Source organism: Daucus carota, chromosome 7 (genome assembly GCF_001625215.2).
Source record: "Daucus carota subsp. sativus chromosome 7, DH1 v3.0, whole genome shotgun sequence".
NCBI classification, from domain to species: domain Eukaryota; kingdom Viridiplantae; phylum Streptophyta; class Magnoliopsida; order Apiales; family Apiaceae; genus Daucus; species Daucus carota.
In genome coordinates, this window is record NC_030387.2 from 35,589,621 (window position 1) to 35,607,880 (window position 18,260).

At 31.8% G+C, this 18,260-nt stretch overlaps 2 protein-coding genes across 4 annotated transcripts; one reads left to right on the top strand and one right to left on the bottom strand.

Annotated features, from left to right (window-relative positions):
- The first annotated feature begins 492 nt into the window (after nt 1-492).
- On the top strand, nt 493-6,259 carry LOC108196011 (CDPK-related protein kinase). Its single transcript, XM_017363063.2, has 12 exons — nt 493-923; nt 2,145-2,275; nt 2,809-2,850; nt 2,988-3,096; nt 3,418-3,496; nt 3,568-3,864; nt 4,091-4,203; nt 4,896-4,980; nt 5,378-5,400; nt 5,479-5,541; nt 5,683-5,850; nt 5,960-6,259. The coding sequence occupies exons 1-12, from the start codon at nt 603-605 to the stop codon at nt 6,104-6,106; spliced, it is 1,578 nt and encodes a 525-aa protein (XP_017218552.1). The 5' UTR covers nt 493-602; the 3' UTR covers nt 6,107-6,259.
- Nucleotides 6,260-6,527: 268 nt separating this feature from the next.
- On the bottom strand, nt 6,528-10,567 carry LOC108196010 (uncharacterized). 3 transcript variants are annotated; one of them, XM_017363060.2, is made up of 10 exons: nt 10,309-10,567; nt 9,826-9,918; nt 9,601-9,717; nt 8,832-9,350; nt 8,356-8,705; nt 8,169-8,268; nt 8,016-8,075; nt 7,596-7,679; nt 7,341-7,457; nt 6,528-7,219 (listed from the first exon to the last, which is right to left on the bottom strand). In XM_017363060.2, the coding sequence occupies exons 1-10, from the start codon at nt 10,402-10,404 to the stop codon at nt 6,917-6,919; spliced, it is 1,839 nt and encodes a 612-aa protein (XP_017218549.1). In that variant the 5' UTR covers nt 10,405-10,567; the 3' UTR covers nt 6,528-6,916. The 3 variants fall into 3 exon arrangements, with proteins under 3 accessions (XP_017218549.1, XP_017218550.1, XP_017218551.1); XM_017363061.2 differs by having other exon boundaries at nt 9,826-9,936; nt 10,309-10,563; XM_017363062.2 differs by having other exon boundaries at nt 9,826-9,951; nt 10,309-10,563.
- Nucleotides 10,568-18,260: the final 7,693 nt, after the last annotated feature.

Genomic DNA, 18,260 nt, shown 5'->3' on the forward strand with positions numbered 1-18,260 from the left:
CAAATTATGTCATTATAAAGTACATACAATATACTATAAAATGCAATTTTTAGTTTTTTTAAAATAATAACTTATTTGTTCTTTATGCTTGGTCAAAAATTGGTCAATTTGACCGTTCAAAGTCAAAACAAGACACTTAAAATGGGATGGAGGGAGTATAATCTACCGGGACGGAGGGAGTACATACATTGATTTCTTCCACTCACTTTGGCCCGCCATTTACTCACTTTTCAGATTAAAAGATATATTTTGTCTAAATACATACAAAAGATCCATAATTTAGTATACATTTAGTCCAAATTTAAAATACAATTTTCAAATTTTAAAAATAATAAATAAATAATTTATAATATTTATTTAAAAATTAGTCAATTTGCCTGTTTCAAAACAAAAATGGATTTGGAAAGGGGACCGTCCGAGTATAAAGTAACCGTTGAAGTCTTCATTTCTTTTGCTGTGATTAAAAAATTGACTCGCATGGCATATTTTCTATGGAAAGTACAGCGAATTAGTTTGACTGATGTCGGAAAGTACGTAAAGTCGATTCCTTCACCTGCTCTTATTACTCTCACACACCACCATTTCCGATTGCTTAATCAAAAATGGGGATATTCATTTCCAAACCTCATTCATCCGATCCCTGTGACGCTATTCCAGTCACCGCCACCACAAGCTCTAATTCCACGGCCAAGGGGCTTCTCAAGGCCTTTTGGGCTGGATGGCAGGGCTCGGTGAGGCCTGTTGATGTGGATGGAGGTGCCGGATTGGAAAAGACTTTCGGGTTTTCGAAGAATTTTGGGAGTAAGTATGAGATTGAGGATGAAGTTGGGAGAGGGTATTTTAGCTATACTTGCAAAGCTAAGTGTAAGAAAGGCAAGTTTAAGGGGCTTGATGTTGCGGTTAAGGTCATTCCCAAAGCAAAGGTTAGGGAATTTTGCCAAGTACTCTCTCTGTTCCTGAATAATATTGTGACTTTTGCATGCATTTTGAGCCATAAAAATAACATATTTCAGAACATTGTTTTTCAAAAAAACTTTAAAATAAAATTTAACATATATATTTTTATTCAGATTTTTTTTTGAAAACTAAGACGTAGAATTATGTTTTTTTTAATCTTAAATTACGTGCAAAAGTCAAAACGATTATTATTTTGGGACTGATGAAATATTATTATGTTGTTTTGTTTGAGTTCGATTGTTGAGGAATTTTGATTATTGTTGTGTGTAGTCTGCATAATTTTATTTAGCCCTGCCACAGGCCGACAGTAATAAATTAGAACCATATGCAACATCTTGAAATTGGTTTTCCTAACTAACAGTTTGAATCTGAGTTTTATTTCGTATATAATAATATTATCATCATAAAATAGTTAACATTTAAGGGTCTTGGATGGCTGGGGACTTGTTAAGTATCATACTATTTTTTGGTCGTTCAATGAAGTCAGGATTATAACAAATTTTTTAATACTTCCAGCGTATTTTAACCGTTGGACGGGGAAAATGACCCCGCTCAGCGCTGGATGAGGCCCCGTCTAGCGGTTAAAAAGTGCTGGACGTGTTAAAAAAATGTTATTATCTGACCGCTGAATATTCCTCCAATGGCCCAAAAATAGTATGCTACCTAGCAAGTCCCTAGGCATCGATAGCCAGAGACCCGTACCCAACATTTAATAAAATTTCAGAAAACAGGAAAAACATTAATCTAATGTTCACTTCCCATAATTAAATTTGAATGTTTTTGTCGGGCCAAAACTGTAACTTAGGAAAACCAATTTCAAGATGTTGCCTATGGTTTTGTCATATTGCATAACTATTTACTTAAAAGATTGTTTATTGTTTTCTTAGGGTGGAATGAACATATATCGGCAGGGTGATGTAGGTTGATACTTTTATATAATATCTGTGAGAACAATATCATTATTTTACGGTTATCATTTTGCTTCTTGATCAGATAGAATATGTAGAACTGTCACAGAACATGTTTCATTGTATCTCTAATGCCAGTAGCTGTAAAAGTAAGATCTCTTTCTCGGTAATGTTGTACATTAAATTGTCTGACATGCTCAGGCATTAATTCTTCACTTTCACGGCATCTTTTTGATCCTTGTACGTGTTGTTCTCTGTAATTGATTTTTTTCACTGTAGATGACAACTGCCATAGCCATCAGGGATGTCAGAAGGGAGGTGAAAATTTTAAGAGCTTTGACAGGGCATCACAATATAGTAGAATTTTATGAAGCATATGAAGATCATACGAATGTCTATGTTGTGATGGAGTAAGATATCTTATATCATTAACTGGTATTGAAATTTAGGCTAATTGTAGGTTATTAAATTCTGATTTTCATAATGCTTTTTGTGCTAACGCCCTTATAAAAGTACGTTTAACTAGTGATATATAAGTTGGATTATTGTTTGTTTATCTTGGACATCATTTTCACTTTTTTTGTCAAGCAAATTTTAAGACTGAGAATGCAATACTCCCTGAGCTCACCCCAGAAGAAAATGTTGAAGGGAAAAAGTAGAAATAAAAGGATAATATGAAAATGTAACTAATTGCTGCTACAAATGCCTCAGAAGATTGCGCCAAGTACATTTTCGATACAAATGTATAATGATATTTTTACCTCGTGAACCATAAGTTTTACATGAGACAGACTTTATAGATATGTGAAACATCTTTTTGGGGACAAACTTGTTTTTCTAAGCCAACCTTTGAGAACAGCGTGGAAGTTTAGTTATCAGTTTTTTAAATCTCTGAGATGCAAATCTTAGTATTTACACATTTTTTCATCATATCTATTATCAGGTTATGTGAAGGTGGTGACCTTTTGGATAGAATTCTTTCGAGGTATTTCCATCGCTGTAAGCTATATTCATGAAGTCTGTACTAGACCTGTGGAGCAAAAGGAGTTTTAAAAAGCAAAAGAATTCCTTAGCAATTTAGGTTATATGAAAGATTTGACAAGCTGTATCTTTGTTGTGCAGAGGCGGAAAATTCACGGAAGATGATGCAAAGGCTGTTATGATACAAATATTGAATGTTGTTGCATTCTGTCATTTGCAAGGGGTGGTCCACCGAGATCTTAAGCCAGAGGTGAGATATCTTCTTGTTTGATGATGCCAAATGAGCAGCACTTAATTACATCTGTTATGATAATCTAATATGATCTCAAGTACCATGTGAAGAGTTTGTGACTGCTGTATTATAGGTTCTATATATTGGTTTAGGACATCTGCTCTGTCCTGGTTTGTATATTCTATTTGTTCATCGGAGGTTTTCACTTATATAAATTATCATTGCAGAATTTTCAACAAACAAAATTTCTTATAATTGATGTCCATCTGTTTATGCCCTTCATACATCTGGTTTGTCTGTGCCCTTAAATTATTACTGATTACCTGATTTCTGGAACAGAATTTTTTGTTAAAACTAAAGGACGAGGACTCACAACTGAAGGCTATTGATTTTGGATTGTCAGATTATGTGAAGCCAGGTTTGTCACAGTTCCCTTCTTTTTCTGTCATACTTAAAAATCAGTTTTTTAATATTGCAAGTGTCTTGCAGATGAAAGGCTAAATGATATTGTGGGCACTACATACTATGTGGCTCCAGAAGTTTTACATAGATCTTACAGTACTGAAGCTGATGTCTGGAATATTGGTGTGATATCATATATCCTGCTATGTGGTAGCCGTCCATTTTGGGCTCGAACTCAGTCTGGGATCTTTCGAGATGTTCTAAAAGCTGATCTTAGTTTTGATGAACCATCCTGGACTTCTGTATCTTCTGAGGCCAAAGACTTTGTCAAGCGTCTATTGAATAAAGATCCACGAAAAAGAATGACCGCTGCTCAAGCCCTGTGTAAGTGTCTCATATTTTACTTGCTGAGTTCTTAGCCTTCCACTACAAGAAACAGAGCTATTTCCCGCCACCAAAATGATTGTTATGAAGGTAAATAACCGTCTGTCAGGAACAAGCTGACGACTACAGGGGATTGTGCCCGGAAAAGTTTGGTCAGAAAAGACCCTGTTTCTTGTAGTGTTCTGTTGTCAATGTTTGTAAAGTGTTCTAAAGGTTTCTACTGCAGGTCATTCATGGATCAAGAATAGTCATGATATAAAGTTTCCACTGGACATATTGGTTTTGAAACTTATGAGAGTTTATATGCGTTCATCTCCTCTTCGAAAAGCAGCTTTACGGGTGTGTACATGTTGCAATTTTTAGTGGAAATCATTTTCTTTTGATTTGTACATGTTTTTTACCTCTTTCAGGAAAGATTATACTTCTATGAGTCAAAAAAAAAATTTGTCATTTAAAATTAAGATAAGAAGTAGGAGTGTCTTATCCCAAGAAAAATATGAACATGTTTCATTTTTGTTTGAATATATTCCTATTTCCTAAAGGGTTGCATTTAACATTTAAGGCTCTTCAGTGGAAGATTGTGTTATGAGGTTTTTAGCGTGTGAAATAATCTTGCTCATGTTTTCTGGCACACAGTATTCACTCTTCATATTGTTAAAATTGAATCTTGATGCTAAAGTGCATGTATGAAACATTTTTCTGTTGCCCAGTTTGATACCATTTGCTTCAAGTATAACCATTATAAAATGTATCTAGGTACATTTATTCTGAAATTACAAATATTGTTTCTTTGTACTAACTTTTGTTGTTTATAATGGACAATGTTATCTTATAGAAAAAGTAACAAATAATAGGAGAATACGAAAGCATATTAACAGTCTGGTCGGACTGGCTATAACTTCTAGAAAAAATGTTTATTGCTTGCTTATTTCCAAGTCCATGTATTTGATGCCAAAACAACTAATTTATTAGAACATGTTAGCAGGACATTACTAAAATAATTGTAATACTTCCTCTTTAACATTTGGCAGGCTTTATCCAAGACATTGACAGTTGATGAGCTTTTTTATTTGAAGAAGCAATTTGTGTTGTTGGGACCGAACAAAAATGGAGCTATAAGAGCAACTCCAATGCAATGCTATACTTGGTTCTATTGCTATATTATAGCATCAAAAGTAAAAAGACTCAACTCCAAAGGGGTGCCATATTTGGATGCATCCATGCATAGATGCATCCTTGGTTCTATATTTGAAAGCAAGGATGGATCCATCCATGTTGCCACATCATCAATAAATAAAAATTGGAAACTATTTAATGAATTATGAGTTAGGTAAAAGTTAAAGAGTTGGTTCTATATAAAAGTTAGGTAAAAGTTAATGAGTTGGTTAAATTTGAAACAAGTTATAGAACTTAGCATTGGAGTGCAAGTTTTATTTTAGCACCAAAAAACACTTTTTGATGCTATATTATAGCAATAGCAATAGATATATAGCATCTAGCATTGGACTTGCTCTAAGCTTAGAAAGCATCAAACAGGTCAGTTTGTTGCACTATATTGTAATCTTGTTATGACCTCTTGTTAAATGTTCCTTGGATCCTCTACTTTATGACCAGGCCTTGATGAGAAATTCAACTGACGCCATGAAAGATTCTCGTGTGCATGATCTTTTAGTAGAGGTACGTTCTTCATTATTACGGAAATGGGCTCTCTTCAACTTTGTTGGGAGTACGATACGTATGAGACATATTTAATGGAGTATCTGTCATTATTTATTTTCTGGCAATAAACATGAAACTCCTACTCCATTATCTTTTCAGTTCAATGCGCTTCAATTTAGAAGGATGGATTTTGAGGAATTCTGTGCAGCAGCTTTGAGTGTTCATCAGCTCAAGGCACTGGACCAATGGGAGCAACAGGCTTGTTGCGCCTATGAACTATTTGAGAAAGACGGTAACAGGGCTATAATGATTGAGGAATTTGCTTATGTAAGTGTCTTCTAGTCAATATGCCAAATTTACTAATGCGGTGCAATTTGGATGCCTGATGAGTTTTTCACCGGCCTCATTTGCATTTTTTTTTCAAATATTGTTTTAGGAGCTAGGCCTTGGCCCCTCTGTCCCTGCTCCTGCTGTACTGAATGACTTCATCAGGCACACAGATGGAAAGCTTAGTTTTGCCGGTTATGTAAAACTGTTGCGCGGGGTGTCTACTCGAGCCATTGCCAAAGCTCAAGAACACTAAGCCATTCCCACTCAAATTTCTCTATTTTCCCTCTTGTTAGTACACATGTAACATCCGAAATAATGCCATCTTAAAAGTTGAACCTCTTAGAATACATGTTCTCACTTTGACATACAAAGACATACATGTGTTTTTCCTAGTCATTTTACTCTATCTCGGCCAGTGTTCTAAAAATTCCCGATTAATTTTTAAAGAATATTTTACCGATTTAGTGATTACACTCTGATTTGACTAAAAATCCCAAATTTATCAAAAAATTATCTGATAAATTCTGAATCAGTGGGTTAATTCTGATTCCCATTTTTACTCCCAACTAATTACTGTGACATCCAGTTACAGAAAATATAAGGGAGAATTTTCAAAGGATGAAGCAATTTGTGTTTGTATTTAAATAATTTATTCAACATTCTGTGCACCTCCATTAGATTTAAAAAACTGCTAATGTAATAAAAGATGCAACAACTGATCAACACTTTAGTCATCTCAGATGGCGCATTATGACATTATGTTGTTATACATCTAACTAAATAGTCAGTGACCACAAATACAGTTCTAACAATCTCTCGCTGAAAACTCAAAACAGAGAAACAAAATTTTCGTTATTGTATATTCTCCCCCCTTAAACCCAATCTGAATGAACCAATCACCACACCCCAAACTTATTTGCAGGAGAAGTTTGTTTCAACCTGCATATCCTAGATGGACCACATCAAGTATATATACACTTATTTGTTTCTCAGCAAAACAGACCTGTCATCCCCCAGTCCAGAGAACCCTGCAGCCTGAAGGTTCTCGATCATATGACGACTCTCATCGGTGTATAAGGTACCTGAAGCTGAAGTCATACGGTGTTACTTGGACCAATTGCGAAAGAGGCTCTCTCCCTTTTCTCTCGAGACATTTAACTGTTTCATTCCTGACATCATCAGGTAGCTGGAGGCATACCCAATCCAGCATGGATTCCAAGTCTTTCGCAAAGTCAAGGAGATACCAATCCAAAACCTTAGGGATTATTATCTTATTCTTTGTTGATATTCCAACAGCTGCCTGCAAGTAATCTCTCTTCGCTATTTCCAACTCCTTGTCAACTTGGGATGCAGTGTAGACTCTCACCTTCATTTAAAATAACATCGTTTATCAGATGTTAGAAGGTAAACAAAGTTGTTTTTTATGAACCTAATTACTTAAGACATTCAACAAATGTTAGAAAGGACTAGAGGAGCAACCAACTTACAGCAGGAGATGACCAACTCCCACAAGAGAGGGCAAATGTGACCAAGGGCTCAGACCAATCAAATCCAAAAATGCTGCGTGCCTTCATCTCATCATTTCTTTCTGATTTTGCAGAATTCTGCTAGGAACCATAACAAACTGATCAATGAGTATGAGCATCTATAACCCGAAAAGAAGAAGAAGACTCCCTAATACATGCATAAGAACCTTTTTTTAATATGACTATCAGAGTAGAAACGAAGAGGATTATACATACATATTTCAAGTGATAAGGTAGCCTCAAGATGAAGTGCTCAATTGTGATTGCATTTAGCAGATGTCCTCCAACTGTAAGCGTTGCCTGGAGAATTTGTGAAGCATAGTTATGGAGTATGCTTATGTCTTTAAAATGCCAGTTATACAGAGCTGGATGTAGCCATTGTATAATGAAGATTATGTTGGAATGAAGTAGTAACATGACTACTTTTGATGATGATACAATGCTGAATGCCCACATGTTGGCATTGTGCTTAGTACTGAAGATATAGGATTTTAACTTTTAACTGATGTAGTTTAAATTCAAGTTCCAACGGATATGACGAGTTGTCCGTTTTTACTTTTCGATATATGGATGAAATTATTTCAAACTGAACAACTTGCTAAAAATTTCCACTAAACATGAGGAATCAGAACTTGCCTTTTGCATCAGTGCTACAACCATTTCAGGACTTCTAGGTATCCCATGCTCCAAAAATGCCTGAAGGTTAATTTTCATACTAGAACTTAGTTCAGATAACTTGAGCCTAAAGAAATTACCAATCATAACACATATGAATAAATAAATGCTTACATTCATCATGCATGAATTATAGGTATTAATCCAGAAAGCAAGCTTCTGCTGATGGTTTAGACCCTCTAAGTTGACAGAGGCGAGCTTGCCAAGGAGGATCCTGAGGATTAAATGCAGAACAGGTATAAGATTTGATTTGAAACACAAAGACAGATACAGAAGCATTTTTATCGATCCAGGATCTTACTTTAGTCTGTTGATGAGAAATGCAGCATTTGTTTTCCGTTTCAGGTCTATGGAGCAAGCTTCAATGACAGAAACATCTTTATATGGGCCAATATCTCTTCTTGATTCAGAGAAGATACCATACGGATCCCGGAACTTATTATCACCCTCAAAAGCCAAAGCAATTACAGACGACAACAGTTCTGATTCCATTGTTTTACCCTTAGACTTACTTAACCTCAGAAATATGCTAGACAAGCACTTAACAACATCCTCAGATATTTTGTTTGCTGTACTACTTTCAGTTTCCAAATTCCTCTCTGAAGAACCAGAAGAGCTCTCTTGTGCTATTTCCTGCTCCACTGCTATGCACTGTACCAGGATAAATACAAGTATGATCAATTCAAGTTATTGATAACTGATAAGATTATTACAGCACTGACTTTTTTATAAAGTTGAATTGTTTAAGCACATTTACTACTTGGTAATTGTATATACCTCCTGCTTCTGAAAATCAACAGTTTTTTCAGATGATTTAGGTTTGTTTGGAGGCCTCTTCGCTGGTGTTCTGGCTATTGCACTTTCATTTCCCAGATATTGCTTAACCTTTGTACTGTTTGTGCACAATTGATTCTCTTTTCCTAACCCATCTTCCAAAGAGGTGTCAAGCTTCTGTAAACATTGTTTATCACTTGTGTGTCTATCAGAGGAATGCTCGTCTTGACCACATACAGGGTCAGATGACAACAGTCTCCTCCTCGTAGTAGTCCTCGAAGTAGATGGTGAAGGCTTTGTCGGGGGAGAAGTTTCAACATTGACTTCACTCTGTGAAAAGGATCTACTGTGCTTTCCTCTAGAACTGGTCATCGAGGCAACAGTAGTAGGCTTCTCTGTACTCTTTCTGGAGGAGGTGTAAAGAGCTTCTTGGTAGAGACCCTGTCTGAAATCTACAACTTGTTCTTCTAGCCGAACAACCTCTTCCTCCAGTACAGCTACTTCAGCAAGAAGTTCTAATGTCTGCATTCCAAACATCACATAAGAGAAACCTTCTTTAATCCGTTGTCAAGAAATTCCCAAATAAAGAAATAGGAATGCTAACTAGGATCCGATAGCATTGAGTCTTGTTAGTAAAATGCTAATGCAATCAATTTCTGGATACATCATAACGATACGAGTACAAATTCTTTTATGTTCTTGAAAAAAATATGTAGAATTGGCGACAAATCTAGTAACTTGAATCACGAATTATTCAGAAAAGTAGACTAACATGCTGAGGGAGATAAGGAGGAAGACGAGGTAAAGCTCCCAAAGGCCTACTAAAAGCCCTCTCCAATGCTCTGTGTACATTTTCCTCATGTCTCAACTTCCTCTTAAGATTATCAACCTGTCAATTAACATAACAAATCAAAATTCTGCAACCAAAAAAACAAGTTTCTCCGAAAAACGAAACAAAACAAAGACACAACAAATACTAATGCAAGAAACTGAATACATCTTGAAGCAAGGCCAGCTTTCTTTCCCTACTTGATGCCCTCCTACTCGCAACGACATTGCGGTGAGTCCCCTGCATTTCCACTCTCTTGTCCTAATTTTGCAGTTGAAACTGTGAGACAGAATACTAGAATATATAATATCAAGATTGTGTTAAAAGAAAGTAAACCACATATTCTTTGCTTGATAAAGAGAGAGATAAACACATGCTCTAGATTTGGATCAAAAGTAGTCTAAACTATTCTCACTCCTTCACTTGATGTGGGTCACTTCCAACACTTCACAATCTCCACTAAACACTATCAATAAAAACTTAAAAAAAAACCATAGTAACAATTCAACTAGAAAATAATAAAACTGAATCAAATTATGACAAGTTGAACAAAGTAAGATCTGTGTAATAATCTTGCAAAGCCCATGAAGTGAAAGTACATATAAGTTGGATAAAGAAGAAAGAAAAGAGATTAAAGTGAAAGAGAAGCACCTTTTGTTGAGGATTAAGATGAAGGGGTTTATTATTAGAGAGATGAAGTGGAGTTTTAGTTGGAGTTCTTGAGTTTGAGTTTGAGTTTGGATTCATGTTGTTAGAACTTTTCTTGGAAGTAGAAAGGAGAAATAGAAAACTTAAAAGATTGTTTAGGCATCAAAATGGAGAGTGCAGAGGGAGCGGGAAAAGTAATAATAATGGAAAAGAATATAAGCAACTGGGCAATCACTGTGTTCTTTTCTTGTGCTACAACTCAGTGTGTGAATAATCATGTACTTGCATTATATACTGCTCCACGGGTAAAATACTCGGTTGATAGCAAAAAGACAGTGCACTCAATTTAGAGAGAAAAAAGGGGAAAAAATGACAATGTACTTGAAAATTGGCAAAATTTAAACCCGAATTTGGAATTTATTTATTGAAACAAATTTAGAATTTAAATTCAGAAAAGATTCATAACCATTGTATCCGAAACCTAATTTGTGGGATATGAATGTGTTTTAATAAACCGGAACCCATGAAATATGTGAAATAAATATTATTAGTATTTAGTTTATGTTATATAGAATAGAGTATATGTAACATATCATTGCAAAAGAAAACATATATGTAACATAAAAATATACCAATTTCAGATCAAGTGCAAAATGAGTTTCGAATTTTTATGTTAAAATCTAATTCCGACTTGAAGTTGGTATTAATTTTTTATTAAAAAACGAACTTAAATCTTAAATCAAAATTTTGGATTCACAAAGATATACTAGGATTGGTTGTTCATGAGATTGGTAAAATTTGACACTCCAATAAGCTTTATGTAAGTATGTCATCTTTTATATTTTAAAATATATATATATATATATATATATATATATATATATATATATATATATACTCCATAATATAACATGAAAAAATATACAGTTACATAATTTTATTAGCTAAATAATTCTTTTAGCTAAAAAATTTATTTAGTTAATAAAATTATAATATTATATAACAGAAGATATATAATCGCAATGCAATGTTATGATTTTAAGATAATAATAAAATATATTTTCAGAAAAAAGAAGAAAATGATAATAAAATATAAACAAGCTAAAATCGGTTAGGACAAGAAATATAAAACTTATTTTTACCGGAAAAAGAGAAGAAGATTGCTCTATAAAACTTTGTAGAGGTCAGCCACTACTCAACATGTGCAACAGAAACGTAGAAAAGTAACTGATATTTGCAAGAGGTGTTGTAACATATTCCAATTATAGATATAACAAACTTTCCGATTCAATTCGCATGTTCATTCCGTTACTTTCAGTATCAAGTTTCTAACAGTTATAAACAAGCAGGAACCTAATTTAGTGCCTGTTAACAATAACAGTTATCGACTATTCGACTGAAAGTTCTATATTGGATAAGCGGCATAAGAATTAGGAATAAAATTATTATAGAAAGACTTTTTTGAAGCGCCATAAGATAATTTTTTTTTTATAAACAAATGATTTTATTAATACGAAGTGCAAACCCAATCTGAATAAACTCCCAAACTGTCAATTACAATCTGATTATGAAACAAAGAATGAACTAAACAAATAGTCATTTTATTTTCAGGTCGCTTAACACATAGAATATTCATATTCTTTGATCTAAAAAGTATTATAATAATATCCTGAGCAATCTAACTACATCAGTTATGAAACCAATAGTATCGCAATTGACCTTCACAATGTTCATAACTATCAATATATTAGTTTATCACATATTATTGACTGAAATTTTATATATTATCTTTATTTTTTGTTGATGATATGATTTATTTAATTCTATCTAAAATCGGTCGGAAATGCTTTTAAAAAAAAAAAAAAAAACATTGCAACGCTATATTCAGAGAAAGCAAAATACTGTGTATCTACCAACCGGCCAGCAATTTATGCTGCATTATTGTGTTGCTCATGAAAATCACAAATACATAATAAAATAGAAAAGTGAGAAATGCGATTCAAGAGTAATTGTTGCTCAGCTACTATTTTGGACCTTCCACTGGAGGGTTGCCATGAGAGTACCCAGCTTTTATTCATGACATGTTATTATTTATTTTAGAAGACAGAGTGAGCACACAGCTTCCTATTCATCCAAAACAATATCAAAAACAAATGCAAGTGAAGTATATAAAAACTTAGTTGTGTTCACTTGAAGTTGAAGTGAATAGAATGGTGGGAGAATGGAATGAATTTTGTATTCTAAAATGATGTTGATCAAAGAAAATTTATATAATTTTCATTCCTTCGATCATTTCAACTTTACTATTTTAACTATAACTCTACCCACATGTTTTGAAAGGAATGCTCATTCTATTTCTACATCATCTATCTTCACAATCTTTCTCACAAAAAAATTAACTACATTCATATTTTGTCACCATTATCACATACTTTCTTCATTCTCGTTAAAACTTTTATATTATTTTTTCATTCTATTCTCCCCTCATTTCATTCCATGAAGTGAACACAGCCTTAGTTTTCACCTGCAATATTATATAATTTCGACACAAATCATAAAAAAAATTAAATGGGGTAGCCATCAACGTACTCAATAAACTGCTTCATCTCCCACAAGTCGAGGACTGAATTTATATGAACTAATAAAAAAAAGATGCATATAATGCTAGCCGAATCTCGATTTAAAGTTAATTACTCTATAGTGAGAGACCACACACTCCCTACAAAAATATTACATGTATACGATCAATACCCTTTATTAATAAGCGAAACCACTTTTCGGTGGAACATCGGTACCAAAAGTACCAAAATTTGGTCACTTTCATATTGATTAGGATTTTATAGTCATTGTTATATTATTATTAAAAGACTTTTATATTGAATAGAATTTTATTATTAAAGACCTCAATATTCATTAAGACAGTGAAAGACTTCTGTATTGATTAGAATTTTATTATTAAAAACTTCAATATTGATTAGGACAATGTAATACAATTTTTTTTATTTAATAACAACAATAATTATGGAATTATGAAAAGATTTTCATAGTATTAGGATTTTATACTTATTATTATACATTCTTAGGATTTTATAATTATTATTATACAATTATGAAAAGAATTCTATATTGATTCGGATTTTATTAATAAAAATTTCAATATTGGTTAAATTTATTACACTACTATAAAAAGACTTCTATGGTGTTTAGGATTTTGTAATATAACATTTATCTTATTCGCACAGTTAAATCGCTAACAATTTAACTTATGAAACAGTTCTATAAAATTTATAAAAAAATTGGCTATCATCATATTAATTTTTATTTAACAATTATTACTATTATCAAAAAACTTCTATATTTGACAGGATTTTGTTTTATAACAATTATCTTACTAATAAAAATATGTTACCAACAAAATTATTTGTTTTAATTTTTTAAAACTCAAATAATTTAATATACATAACAACTCTATAAATCTTTTATCATGCTTTAGAGTTCAAATAAATAAGGAGTTCATATTGATATTAATATAATATCCTATTAATAGAATAATAATGTCAACGAAATTATTCGTTTTAATTTTTAAAACTCATACAATTTAATTTACGAAATAAATTTATAAAACTTCTATCGTATTTCAGAATTAAAATAAACAAGATTCAATATTGATACCAAAGTACCAAAAAAATTGGTCATATATTTTTTAATAATAATAATTATTATCATTCAATGTTTTTCAGAAGATTGTGATAAATACGAATAAAGCGGTGGTAACACTGATTTTATGGAAACTTAAAAAAAATAAGTCATTGTCCATATTGCAACATATAATAAAAGAACCAAAACTCTAGACATACGTCAAATATTCGTTTTAATTTTTAAAACTCATACACTTTAATTTACGAAACAAATTTATAAAACTTCTATCGTATTTCAGAATTAAAATAAACAAGATTCAATATTGATACCAAAGTATCAAAAATTTGGTCATATATTTTTTAATAATAATAATTATTATCATTCAACGTTTTTCAGAAGAATGCGATAAAGACGAATAAGGCGGTGGTAACACTGACTTGACAAATAGAAACTTAAAAAAATGAAGTCATTGTCCATATTGCAACATATAATAAAGGAACCGAAACTCTGGACATACGTCAAATATTCGTTTTAATTTTTAAAACTCATACACTTTAATTTACGAAACAAATCTATAGAAGTTCTATCATATATCGGAATTAAAATAAACAAGATTCGATATTGATACCAAAGTACCAAAAAACTTGGCCATTTATTTTTTAATAATAATTATTATTATCATTCAGTGTTTTTTAAAAGATTGCGATAAAGACGAATAAGGCGGTGGTTACACTGACTTGACAAATGAAAACTTAAAAAATGAAGTCATTGTCCATATTGCCACATATAATAAAAGAACCGAAACTCTAGACATACGTCAAATATTCGTTTTAATTTTTAAAACTCATACAATTTAATTTACAAAACAAATCTATAAAATTTCAATCATATTTCAGAATTAAAATAAACAAGATTCGATATTGATACCAAAGTACCAAAAAACATGGTCATTTATTTTTAAATAATAATAATTATTATCATTTAGTGTTTTTCAGAAGATTGCGATAAAGACGAATAAGGCGGTGGCAACACTGACTTGACAAATAGAAACTCAAAGAAAATGAAGTCATTATCCATATTGCAACATATAATAAAAGAACCGAAACTCTAGACATACGTCAAGATATTTAAAACTCATACAATTTAATTTACGAAATAAATTTGAAAAAATTCTATCATATTTCAGAATTAAAATAAATATTCAATATTTATACCAAAGTACCAAAAAACTTGGCGATATATTTTTTAATAATAATAATTATTATCATTTAGTGAAGATTGCGATAAAGACAAATAAGGCGGTGGTAACACTGACTTGACAAATGGAAACTCAAAGAAAATGAAGTCATTGTCTATATTGCAACATATAATAAAAGAACTAAAACTCTAAACATACGTCAAATATTCGTTTTAAATTTTAAAGCTCATACAATTTAATTTACGAAACAAATCAACAAAATTTTTATCATATTTTAGAATTAAAATAAACAGGATTCAATATTGATAACAAAGTACCAAAACACTTGGTCATATATTTTTTAATAATAATTATTATTATCATTCAGTGTTTTTGAGGAGATTGCGATAAAGACGAATAAGGCGGTGGTAACACTGACTTTACAAATAGAAACTTAAAGAAAATGAAGTCATTGTCCATATTGCAACATATAATAAAAGAACCGAAACTCTAGACATACGTCAAAATATTTGATATCAAATTACTTTTGGTTAATTAATTTTGTCAAACTACAGTATTAGTTTATCAAAACGGTTAGATCTACAAAAACTCCAACTAGAATTATTTATAATGTTTGCCAATGAAATGAATAAAATAATTACGACTAAAAGTTTTGAATTTTTGTTCAAGATTAAAGACACTAAAAACGAACTTATATGTGTTGATTTGCACAATTTAAAAATCATCAAATAACATAGTAATTTTATTAAAATAAAACATATTGTTAGAGTTAAGTTCCATAAAATCTGCATTTAAGCCGCAACAAGTACCAGTCATAATCTTTTAGTTTAATCATAAATAATATATTTAATTATTCGAATTTTATATATAATTTACCATCTTTAAGTACTTTTAAATATATAATTATCAATTAATCAATCACATCTTTCAACATTAACAATCATTAAGATCATTATTCTACTTATGAGTTATATTTTAGAACATATATAGTGTTTAGTGATTTATAAAATAATTGTTTTATATTTTGATTGCAACGATTATATTGTAGAACATGACCTGCAAATTGTCATATGTTTATAAATATTGTAGACTAAAAAATTAAAATTGAAACGAGTAGAGTATTTTTAAATAATTTTGGAAATAATTTTGGACACCAATACTCTTATTTTGTGGACTCCATAGAAGAGGGACCCATATTATTATGAAATAAATTTAAAGTAGTTACAAATTTTAATATATATAAAGTCTTATATTAAATAACAATAATTTAAATATCATTTAAAAACAATAATTTAAATAAATATAATAAAAATATGATAATGTAATTAAAAAAGACATTATTCTTCTAATAAATAACAAATTTTAAAATTTTATTTAAACCCGTGCTTGGCACGGGCTATCAACTAGTATTTATTAATTTCCGAATTATTTATTCATAAAAACGATAGTACTAGTTTGTAGTTTCCGGTGTACGATGGGAAAAGGAGAAAAATGAAGCACGTCTGAGATACGATAGTTTAATACAGGGATACTCTTTATTATTTTCAGAATTTAATTGTTTTTTTAATAGAGCAGAGGTAGCTTTAAGAAGACTTTTCACACATTCCCAATGCCAACAAATTACTTTACTAGTATTAAAAAACAGATTAAAAGGAGGATTAGGTGCATCATGCATGGATATAATCATCATAAAACCACGTGACCACATCCACCTTCATACATATAATATTAATATTAATTATTATAAAGTCTGAATAATAATTACAGAAATAAAATATTATAATATATGGTCCTTACACTAAACTTACTCGTCGTACCCATGACACCTTACTCACTTTATACATTGCGATCATAAGTGGCTTGTACTGCTTATTGTCGGGCCAAAAACTGGGGTGATACGAACAACAATAATGAATCCATGATCGATCTCTGTCATGTTTTCTCTGCATTGTTCGATCATCGACTCGTTGAATATTTTCTAATTATTTAATTCGTGCGAAGATGATTCATTATTATGTTCCCCGAAGTAGCAAACTCCTTTTACATGAAACTCATTCAATATTATTAAACAAATTAATTCATGTCTCAGTATCATGGATCACAATGCTCACACATTTGTATAGATCGAACCTGTTGATCAGAAGGTTGAATAGCTCCCCTCATTAATCCTGTTCGATAAGCTTAAGAAGTCAGGTTTATTTTCAGTTCAAGTCGAGATGTTTTTCACTCGACTCGGTTAATTTACGATATTTGTTCGTATCAATTAATGATACACTTGACATTACTGATTTGCATGATATTTGTAGAGATATATATAAATGCAGAGACCGGATAGCCGAGCTGTGGTTGTAGGTGAGATATTGGGCAGCGTAGGAAGCGTGAAAAAGGGCAAGATCACAACCCCACGCCGTCATGGGTGCATCCATCCCATTTTGGTCCCGCCAATCGACCCTAGTGAACTGACATTTCACTTGCTTGCTCCTCCCAGACAAATTTTATATTTCATTTCACTGTCAAGTTATATTGGTGCTCATAAATATGAAATTTCTAATAAAAAAAAAGTCCTTATTTTGATTATGGCTTTTGCCAAACAATACGACGAGACATCCATGAGTTGAGACGATCAAGTTAAAATCAAATTTCGGACCCTAATCTATATATACACTCCACGTATTTCAAATATTTTATATACAAAAATTCAAAAAAGTTGATATGGTTAAATATTGAGGTCTTAGTCGCAAATTTTGTCCATTAATAATCAGAACTACTCATGTCTTATGTGTAAAATCATATACCGTAATAATTTACAGCATACCTGTACTCAAATTGACTAGAAATTGATCGCTAAGATCCGAGGAAGGGTACGTTACAAACAAAATACTGCAAATCTGTCATGGATACATTTACACAACAAAAATAGTTAGGAAGGATCTATTGAGACGTATGAATGAAATGGTCCAGAGAAAGGGAGATAAAAGCAGCCATATGATAGTGTAGCACTAGTCGCTCTCTTTATTCGCTGGTGCCTGACGACGGTCCACTTTCTTAACCAAAACCTAATCTTTGGACCACCTCGCATGTCCTTTCTCTTTTTTTCTTTCGGACAAGTCTAAATTAT

Excerpts from the sequence above, each read along its gene's own strand:
- LOC108196010 (XM_017363060.2), bottom strand. The coding sequence starts at position 10,404 with ATGAATCCAAACTCAAACTCAAACTCAAGAACTCCAACTAAAACTCCA. Across the intron at positions 9,351-9,600 it reads CTCCTTATCTCCCTCAGCAT|ACATTAGAACTTCTTGCTGA; the intron begins GTTAGTCTACTT and ends TTTGGAATGCAG. Across the intron at positions 8,269-8,355 it reads TTTCTCATCAACAGACTAAA|GATCCTCCTTGGCAAGCTCG; the intron begins GTAAGATCCTGG and ends TTTAATCCTCAG.
- LOC108196011 (XM_017363063.2), top strand. The coding sequence starts at position 603 with ATGGGGATATTCATTTCCAAACCTCATTCATCCGATCCCTGTGACGCT. Across the intron at positions 924-2,144 it reads AGGTCATTCCCAAAGCAAAG|ATGACAACTGCCATAGCCAT; the intron begins GTTAGGGAATTT and ends TTTTCACTGTAG. Across the intron at positions 4,981-5,377 it reads ACCGAACAAAAATGGAGCTA|TAAGCTTAGAAAGCATCAAA; the intron begins TAAGAGCAACTC and ends TTGGACTTGCTC.